We start from the raw sequence: 10,424 nt of genomic DNA on the forward strand, positions 1-10,424 counted from the left end.
GTGAAACGGTTGTAGTTTGATTAGGTTTAGGCAATAAAACACCTCCTTATGTGGATTTTATTGCTCATTATACTATCTCACCTGACTTCCTCCTTTGCTACTGTCATACAACACTGGAGGTCACGGCCCAAGATTTTCTTGCAGCTTACATCAAAGTTTTAGATATATATTGTAAAGCTAAGAGAGCAGCAGCGAGTTGCACAGTACTAATGCAATTTTCAACTTCACAAGCTCTGCAAAACCACTGTGTAATACAGCACATGCTCATGTATTTGTTCTGTTTTTTAAATAGGGTATTGTGGACATCTTTTAAAACACCTGGGATGTTTTTTTTTCTTTTTGGAGAAGCCTCATGTTTTGTTTTACTTGGGGTAATGCTGAGCTATAATTCAGTTCAGGGGTTATGTGTCCCACCGGATGCAATCAAAGTGAAGGGTGCTCTGCATATCTCAATCGAAGTGCTGGAAACAATCTGCGCAAAGTGCTACACTGTTTAGGGACAATATATTCAATCACACCTCGATATTCTCCTCTGAAATGCCAGAAGAAAGGTCAGAATTAAGTTTGAAATACAACAAAGCACACCTGCCATCATATAGCTTTTAGGACAGTAGGAAGTTGTGTCACTAAAAAGCTCTTTTCTGCAGCAGAGTTTGTTCCCACAGCAATACGACCATAAAACCACAGAGTGTAAAGTTCTCTGGATGACCTTCTGTTTATAAAGACGAGAGATATGCTTAAAGTGATCTTTTTTATCTTGTAAACAGTCAATCTGACAGCCTGAACACACAGGAACAAATCAAGCTGCAGTGACAGATAATCTCCCAGCAAATGATTTTAGGATCAGATTCATTAACAGAGGGTATTATTTCTTTTTCAAGATATAACACAGACATCACAGGACAGGATTCAACACATGTACCGCCACTTTAATTCCAAAGAAATACAACATGTTAGCTAAAAGGCCATTAGAAACCTCTGTTCATCCATTAATGGTACAATTGTACAATTACTAATGACATGGATTGCATGTCTTTTTTAATTCAAAATGTTTGACACGTTTGTTATTCATGGAAGTGTAGCACCACAGCATACCCTGCACTAACCCACATGACTGGTTAGCTTATTGAGTTGTGACCATGAAATGACATACTTTTATATAGATTTGTGTATGTAGTAATTATATCTGAACAATTAATAATTAATTAATAAAGATCACAGGCATAGAATTAACAGTGGTGATACAATTTCATGGATAACCAGCAGTGTTATACACCGTCAGTTCATCCTGCTTGCTCTGAACTTGCCATCTGACTGTGAACGGGTTTGGAGTTTTTTAGTATTTACCAATGCCCAAAATATGCTTCTGATGATTTCCATTGAACATGATCATTCAATATGTCAGTGTCCACAAAATTTGGGAATCACAACATAAACTGTAAACATTTCATGTTCACTTCATATTTACACCATTCTATTCATATGAAATACTGCTTGATCTTTCTCCCCCAAGTCAATTAGGGAAAGGAAAGCTGCACAAAGGAAAAATCAACTCATAAACAACTTTACTCATATTTAAGGCTTTTTGTACTATGATGAAATCAGATATCTCTGGTGTGGACATAATTGCACTGTTTCACTTTCTACAAAGGCTAAGCTTGAATACTCACACAGTAAAGTCTGAAATGATTTAGGAAATTTCACAGAGCCCCACCTGGCTGATTTTCGAAGGAGACAAAAAATAACAACGTATGAAAGCACAAAAGCTGAAAAGTAGGACTTTTAAAAAATGCTATGGTGTTAAAATGTCTGAAAAAGTGCATGCAAATGCAAACCAACTTCTTTCAAGACCTTGCTTCAGCATCACCTTCTTTCAACACAGTGATATTTCCTTAATAATCATTTCACAAATGAAACTGTACCAGGAAGATGATTTATTAAAATGTAGATTCAGCTGCACCCAGTGAATCCTCAGCTATCCTAAACTGATCTTACAGTTTCTCATTTGCCTTTTACAACATCCCAAATTCAAAATATATTTAGAATACATGAAATGATATATTAATTTTTTGTCGTGATTTGATTTTTTCCCCACAAACATTTTAAAAAATTAACATTAAATGTTTGTTACAGTGTCGGTGATTGTTTCTGTATCACCAAATGGCATGTACTTCCTATGGCGATGTTTTTCTCCTGAAAGTGGAGGAAAGGAAAGATACTGTGTGGAAAATTGCAATGTATAATACATAATAAGTAAAAAAAAAACATGGCAAAGCATGTGAAATTAACTTGGTCAAACAGTAAAGTTATGCACAGATGTAGCAGCATTTAAAAAAGAAGGAGAAACTATAATACAATATATATATATAATACAACTACAGGAGACCAACACAAACCAAACATAAGACAAAGCCGAAGAAACACAAACTGCCATCATTGCAGCAAAAATGGAGACTGACAATACTGGATCCATTTCAACTCTTTGCAGCTGAAAATTATGAGTTCTACAATAACAGATATTTATTCCTATCAAGCCCCTCTCTGTTGTGGACTAAATAAATTATACATACAACATACTGTAGATCACTGAAAATGAGGACATAAGATGCAACTCAACCAGGATAAGAGTCTACATGTGCAACACAAAAATTCTAACTTTTTGCAACCTCAGTGTTTGTGTATAAGTATCATGTTTATATATCACATACTGGCAGCTATGGAGGCTGAAGTGTACTTTATTGCTCATTAATTTATACGTTTAAATAGCAATTTATTAAAACAATTTTAAAATGATCATTAATGACATTGATAGTCAATGAATAATTAACACATTAATTCATCAGAAAATGTTAAATGGTAGTAGTTTTATTTACTAATGTGTATTAGTTTTGTCTCATTAAATTAAAGAAATTAAGCAGATTTTTATATGATGACTGGCCAATGAAAACCACCAAAAGCTGATTTATCTTTTTAGAAAAATCACTTTCTAGACACATTTTTTTAAAATATAATCATGATTTTGTGAAGTGTCTTTGAGTATCATGAAAAATGCTCTAAAAAAAATGTATTATTATCATTAATAGCCAGAATTGTGTTAATACATTAATTAATTGGAAGATTTAATGGATGAAACTAACCCATAGGTTTACATTAGCATCATTTAAATACATAATTAAGTAAAAATATGATTACCTACAAAAACTTTAATCATTTCAGCGGCACAGTCCAGCTTCCATAGTCATTTTGAGTCAAACAATGGAAGCATCCACAAATGTAAGGTAATGTAGACCCGAAAAATATAGATTGTTTCAGGTTAGCAAAATAAATACACAGTGTCATAAAAAATAGCACAGTGATTCAATAAAAAATGTTCTTGTACTCTAACCTTAAACAGAGCTCTGTCAGTGAATATGTTTACTATATCAGTGAGAAAATCTTCAGCCCTGGTTCCTTGAGCAACGGCGGGCATGAAGTGTTGCAACTGTAGCTGTAAACCTTCAGTAGGTTTTTTGAGCTGCATGCTGTTTTCATTCTTAACTTTGCCTCGTTATTCACACCAGAAAGCTAAAAAATCACTTCCATCAAACTAGTGATGCCAAGGGCAACTTATCAATCACTGACAAAAATATGTCAGCAAAGAACAGGTAGCAACAGAAATTTGATCGGTGAGAGTGAACGCTCGAAACACTTTGAAGAGGTTCAACCTGATGAGTGTGCAGATTATTATTTCAGGGTGAAATAATGATTTAAATAAGCTCTCCAGAAAAGCCTCAGCAAGCTATTAGGTTGATTTTAACAATGCAGCAGCACAGTGCACCAACAGCACACACTGCAGTAAGGCAGACTGTAATTCTGCTGCAGACAGGAAGAGGAGAGCCATCAACTGCAAGCGCACATTGAGCTCAAGAGCAACAATTAAGGAGTTTATTAATTCATCAGTTATCCCAGGCTGCCCAGTAGAAGCTATTTATGCTCACCAACTGTGACAGGAATCTGTCTATTATCAGCATGTTAACCAATTATGGTTCTCAGATGCCCATTAAACTTTATTAAGGCCCATAAACCACAAGTTGGCTTGTGCAAAGTCTATTATAAATACACAGGTAGAAATTACATTTATATGCTACTAATTTTCAACAGCAAATACATTTTGGGAGAAACGTAATGCCTGCTATTTTATTTTTTTATTTAACATAATGAGAAAATGTTTTTAATTAACATGTCGGACAAGGCACAAAATGTTCAATGGCAATGTATTTTATTTATTTCCCTACAGTATCCGCTTGTACTGTAGCAATTAAAGCATTATTAACACGTTTTATGGTAATGATTAGGTACTCACAACACTTAAGGTCAGGGGAAAATCATGTTCTCAAAACCATAGTATTTCCCTGACCTTAAACCTGCAAAAACAGATTTTTTTGGCCACTTGGGAGCAGCTGAAACAAGCTGTAAGAACTGGCATATTATCACCTTTTAAGTTGATTTGGCTAACTGTGTTGCTCATTTACCAGCAAATACAAAGCAACATTAGCACTGAGTTGTGTTTGTGTCCAACTGATGAATGCAACTCCAATATTTAGTTTTCTGTTAAGTCTCCTTTTAGATCTGTTTTGGCCTCCACTACTAACTACTCCACTAGGGGAGAGCCGGGACGATTGAAACGCGTGACGAATGAAGCACAGCGATTTTCTCGGAGCCCAGACAAGTCTGATATGCCAAACTATCTCAGCACATACTGTCCACAGTACTTAACAGAACCGGGAAAAATCAGGTGGATACGTCACACTTTCATGGAGTTATACAAAAGAAGCTGTTTTCAATCATGGAAAGTAAATTCACTCAAGCGATAATTTTTTTGAATGACGAGTTGTGTCATTCAAAAAAATGTGCCATGGTCATGATCATATGAAAGATTAGTTAGTACTTTAACACATCCTGAAGTTTTAAATGTCGAAGTTTTACAGTTTAGAAGCTAGTGAAGTTTAAACGTCAAGAGTCACGCAGCCATTCTACCTTATTTAGATACAGCGGGAGGGGGAGCAGAGTCCACTAGGCTGCAGGCTGGACCACCAGGATGCTCACAGCCAAATAACAGGGTCTTCACAGTAGACCAGGAAAACAGGCAGCCAATATCTAATCCAAATGTGCATTAGCTATTAGATTTTCTAGTTAGCTAGCTAAGTTATATTTATACTATTTTTTATTAAGAAAAAGAACATTATGAGTTTGCAATTATGTATTAAGAAGGGCAGTGTCAAGCTTTCTAAATAAAAACAAGAATAACATCCATCCATCCATCCATCCATCGTCAACCGCTTATCCTGCGTACATGGTCGCGGGGAAGAATAACATAAACTCTTTAAATGTATATCGTTGTGTTTCTTCCGTTCCACCCCTGTGTTTAGTCCGTCCCGCAAAGTAGGGACGAATGAAACGATGCGCACCTTTCCTTCAAAGTGAAATTATACTGAAGTCGTTCCACATTTTAACAAGATAACACCTGGTATTGATACGACACACATGTGAGTTGTTGATGACAACAACAAATGATTTCTGTCTGTAATGTTATATTTTAAAATGACGTATATCTGAAAAGTGTTTCATTCGTCCCGGCTCTCCCCTACTAACTGTTCGTCTGTGTTCACCAACTAGTTACTAACACTCTCTTTCTGCCCTTGGGTGGCTTGGAAGGTAGCGTTCAGCGAGTTTATCTAAGCCTTTTTGCTGAAAAGAGCTGCCTGTTGTAGCTGAAAACAGCGCTAATGAGAGCGGCGAGAGTGAACCAAAACCCAAAAGTTCACAGAAGCAATGAACTGAAAGAACTAAACACTGCATAGATCTGAAGGAAACTGTGTTGGGTGATAATTCTCCATGGGTTCATCACTACAAGCAACACTTTTCACATACAAGTAGTCATGTGATCAATTGTTAATATAAAATTATTGATTACGGCTGTTTTAACCAAAGAGGTTTTCTGTTGCCTAAACTTAACCATACACAGAACTAATGCTAATGTCAGTCTCTAGGGTCACAGTCCAGTACGAAAAGTGTTTGAAAATAACACTGCCACTAATCTAGGCAAGCTTTACGTTTCCCTCAAAATGTATTTGGCAAAACAAATTGGTGGTGTTTGAAAGGAATTTCTAGGGGACAGGGTTGAGAGGTAAGGTAAATTGACCACTATAATTCATCAAAAGTAAAATATCAGTATCAGCAATGAGCCTAAGTTGTCAAAAATATGATAAAATCTGACCTCTGATTATGGAGGGACACAATGAGCCACTGGAGACCCATCCCTTATGAGCAAGACCTTTAGACTGAAAGAGAAGACTACAAGTATTAGTCATTTGTTAATGTTTTGCATCTCTTTGTGGTCAGGTTTTGTGTTTCTTTGTAGTTATTTGATGTCTCTTGGTGGTCATTTGTGTCTCAATAGTCTTTTATTGACTTTGTGGTCATTTGCCATCTCTTTGTAGTAATTCTGTGTGTCTCTGTGGTCATTTTGTGTCTCTTTGTAGTCATTTTGACCAACATGTCAGGGGCCCCTGGATCCCCTTTTTTTAATAATCAAATTCAAATAAATTTGGTCCATCAAGCAATTTCCACAAACATTTTTTGGTAATCAGTGACCTGCATCACTATTATCCCTCTCATTTGACCAGCTCTTTGATTGGAACAATTAGCTCTATAGAAGACATCCCCCAATCCATAGCGATGTGAATACTTGGGTGATGACAAATCACACAAGTAACACAAGCATATAGAGTTTCCAAAAGGCAGATGTACTTGAATGCAACAATTGCCATGAAAAAAAATCAGTATGCTAAATATATTCCGACTAGTCAAAGTTTGAAAAGTACTTTTGGGATGTTTTAGCGTTCCTCTCTGAGGCTGCTTGAGTGAAAGGAACATACAGTAGCGATAGGGAACATTTCAAGTCTCTTTCATCTGGACGGGGTCTCAGCACTTCCAGAGAATGTGAACGATTTCCAAAGCCTTATTTCCTCTCTCTGTTTTGATCCATTTCCATCTATCATCTTTCAACCGTTTGGCAGGATCCAACAGACACAGCAGCAATGTTTTGATTATACAGTGACAACACATTATGAAGAAGTCAGTGAGCTTACAATCTTCTTTTCGTTTTTTTCGGAGGTTTTTTTTTACAGAGGGAACACAAGAAAGCCAGAAAATGTTGAGTATTGCCATCCACCAACTAGATTTCCCTTCTCCAGCTTTAGGTAGACCTTGTCCTCTTTTTCTAGATAGAGCAGAACTCCATTGGTCGCTGCCTCACGAGTTACATCTTTGTCACCCGCAAAGGCAGAGATGACTGGTTTTCCATTCAACATCAAGTTCACCTGGACAACAGAAATAACAATTAGAAACACTAAGGGAATAGAATTTTTGAAGTTTTGGCACACTTTACATCAGATAAAAAAGGAAGGTGTTTCAGGTTCAGTCTACTTCTTACAATGAAGCATTTATTCTCATTCATGTTTTATGCAAACAGAGGGAAAGTGGTCAAGAAAATCCAACAGCCATTTTTTCATCAATAAGTTTACACCTTTATATCAAGGGACTGTACATAAATTATTTCTCTTCTTTTTACTGAACGGAGTGAAGTCTGACATCGTTGGAAGGTCAGGGGAAGCTATTTGAATTGTTTCTCGACCCAGATTTATGTTATATTACTATAATAATAATAATAATATACTTTATTTATATAGCACTTTCAAAACAATGATGCAACAATATGCTTTTACAAACTTTAACCTTAAACTTTTACCTTGTATCTTTGTATCTTTACTCCTTTATTGCATCATGTGTTTTTGTGTGTGTGTTGTTATTTGTGCAAATAAAGTCATTTCAAACAAAATTAAATCAGTTCATATTAAAATTAAATAAAATTTGCCAAATAGAAGCAGTGAATGAAACTGAGTTACAGTAAAAGAAGTTATAATAAGCCTTTATGCTTTGTCATTTAGTTATTAATTATAGTTGTATCAATATCTTTATATTACTTTCAGATATTGGGGGGAGTTCTGCATTTTTTTTTCTAAGGGGATGGTCCAAAATATTAATAATGCTGTGGAGGGTTCCATCCATCCATCCATCCATCCATCCATCCATCCATCCATCCATCCATCGTCTCAACTGCTTATCCTGCATACAGGGGGGGCTGGAGCCTATCCCAGCTGACACTGGGCGAAAGGCGGGGTACACCCTGGACAGGGCTGTGGAGGGTTGTTCTTTTGTAAGCATAAAGTTCAGCCCTCCTCCTCACACCAATAATTTTCACACAGTCCCTAAATAAGACAATTTGTCCCAATCCAATACTAAAACTGCTTTACAACTGAATCAATAGCACAACTCAGAGAAGGAAACAAAAGTGATACCTGTATGGTTTGGCTCTGGTACACTTTAATGACATGGAAGTTAAAACTGTAGATTCCTTTTCTTGGGGACAAAAATACTGATTCAAATGTGAAGTAGTTTCCTATGTTCACAAGAACCTATGAGAGATGAAGAAAAAAGACACATTGTGACAAAGGTGTTTACATAGCCAGCACTTCAACAAAGGCTTTGATTTCAATGGGGTTCAGGATTAAGTATGTACAGGACTCACTGTTGCAGCTACCAGTCTCGCCCCTGCTCAGACCCAAACTGAGTGCGACACACTTCAACAAATAATAATTCAACCTTTCTTCTCAATGGACCTAAACCCAGCATTTAACTTTCCAACTCCACAAGAAATCAAAATGTTGCTTGATGACAATTTAATCTCATTAGTAGCTTTTAGACAAACAGACAAAAAGACAGACAAATTCCACTTAGGGGCAAAGACAGAATTTTTCTTCCTCACTTTATGTGCCTGAAAAGAATCAGAAGCCTTCTTCATATTACTTCTTTAAGTGACACATGCAGAATAACCTAATACATATCAGAGTGTTTGGGTGAGTGAATAAATATTTTTTTCTTACCTTAACTTTTTAAAAATTACCCTGAATATCACTTAATGCTGTCTCAGGAGTGTCACTAAAAGGTTTTAAGTGCCCTACAGTCATATTAAACATATGGTATATACATTAATACAGAAAATGACCTTCTTTGGATCATGGTAGATGGAGGCAGCAGAAGCTCCTCTCAGTACCTGCAGAGTCTTGACAGACACTTAAATCCCACCTGTTAGAGACACTACTGCAGGCTCAGCCAGGACCTTTGACAAATGTTGCTTTCATAGCAACAGCATGCACGTGATCCACACCAATCAGATCACTTGCGGCGTGTTATGACGGCAAAATATCATGTTATGTAATTCGAATGAGAGGGCAGAGGATCCTGTTGGAGTGGTATTGTTGCAAAAACCTTACACTGCCCACCGCTGTATGACTAATCAAATTTTTGTTATTTGTGCTTGCTTGATTTGTTTGGGTGTACTATGAAGGTTAGAGTGTGCGCGCGTGTACAAGCCCGAGCGTGCGCGTGTAGCTTGAGGCAAACTGACGAATGCTTGTGCAGGCTCTGCAGGATGCCCGCTCGCAAACATAATCCAGTCACTTTCAAACCTGCCTGCGTGTGATATGTGCACTTGCACAGAATCCACTTGCCAACTGCAACTAGCCTCCAACTAAACTCCGGGGTGCAGCTACACTTAACTGTAATGACACTTCTATGTTTTGCATGACAAGTCAAAACTAAGCCAAAGGAGGATGGTTTATCACAAAAACAAATGACTAAAACTGACTAGAAAAGACCAAGTGTCCGATTTTGGCTTGAGAAGATGTGTGAAGAAAGTGCTATTAAAAGCGTATTTAACCACTTTTTGACATTATTATTACAAAAATCGTCTTAACCTGGTCGAAGTAGATAATTCTCGTTTTGTTGCTCATCTCCGACGGCTCATGGTTGTTGCTCCGGACTGCAGAGAAAGCCACCTTGGAGTTTGCGGCGCGCACTGAGATGCCGAGAGGAGAGGACGAAGCCTTCCAGTCCGTGGTCGGGTTAGAGTCGCAGACCACGAGGCATTTTCCCTCCAGGACGATAGGTTCCGTGTCATTCTGAGCTCTCGCCACCTCAGCGATCACAGTCCAGCTGAGCATCAGTAAGAGGGAGTTCACCATGGCTCTCTCTCTCTGTGACAGCTGTGGCAGCGCCGATTGGAAAAGCGAGACCGTCTCCTGCACCACACAAGTTTCCGAGTCCCTCCGCTGGTCTCCCCCGCCGCAGACGCGTCTGACGCTGAGAAATTCTCTTATTGGATCCAGATATGTGCAATATCCAAGTGAGACATCAAGAAAAAAAAGAATCCGTATTAAGTCTTAACCTTCTTTTGCAAACACAGAAATCACCGACTGTTGTCTATGCGTCTCATTTTCAGACTTTATTTAAAGCAGGTGGATGAGACAAAAGTAGACAGTGTT

At 37.5% G+C, this 10,424-nt stretch overlaps 1 protein-coding gene across 1 annotated transcript; it reads right to left on the reverse strand.

Moving 5' to 3' along the window:
- Positions 1-7,163: 7,163 nt before the first annotated feature.
- Positions 7,164-10,127, reverse strand: cbln4 (cerebellin 4 precursor). The gene is made up of 3 exons (XM_046057019.1): positions 9,858-10,127; positions 8,400-8,516; positions 7,164-7,361 (listed from the first exon to the last, which is right to left on the reverse strand). The coding sequence occupies exons 1-3, from the start codon at positions 10,122-10,124 to the stop codon at positions 7,164-7,166; spliced, it is 582 nt and encodes a 193-aa protein (XP_045912975.1). The 5' UTR covers positions 10,125-10,127.
- Positions 10,128-10,424: the final 297 nt, after the last annotated feature.

Source organism: Micropterus dolomieu, linkage group LG08, assembly GCF_021292245.1.
Source record: "Micropterus dolomieu isolate WLL.071019.BEF.003 ecotype Adirondacks linkage group LG08, ASM2129224v1, whole genome shotgun sequence".
Taxonomy (NCBI): domain Eukaryota; kingdom Metazoa; phylum Chordata; class Actinopteri; order Centrarchiformes; family Centrarchidae; genus Micropterus; species Micropterus dolomieu.

What these genes read in the sequence shown, in the direction of transcription:
- cbln4 (XM_046057019.1), bottom strand. Translation starts at nt 10,124, where the DNA reads ATGGTGAACTCCCTCTTACTGATGCTCAGCTGGACTGTGATCGCTGAG. An exon ending in GAATTATCTACTTCGACCAG is followed by an intron (nt 8,517 to 9,857) that starts GTTAAGACGATT and finishes CATCTCTCATAG; the next exon opens with GTTCTTGTGAACATAGGAAA. An exon ending in ACCAGAGCCAAACCATACAG is followed by an intron (nt 7,362 to 8,399) that starts GTATCACTTTTG and finishes TCTGTTGTCCAG; the next exon opens with GTGAACTTGATGTTGAATGG.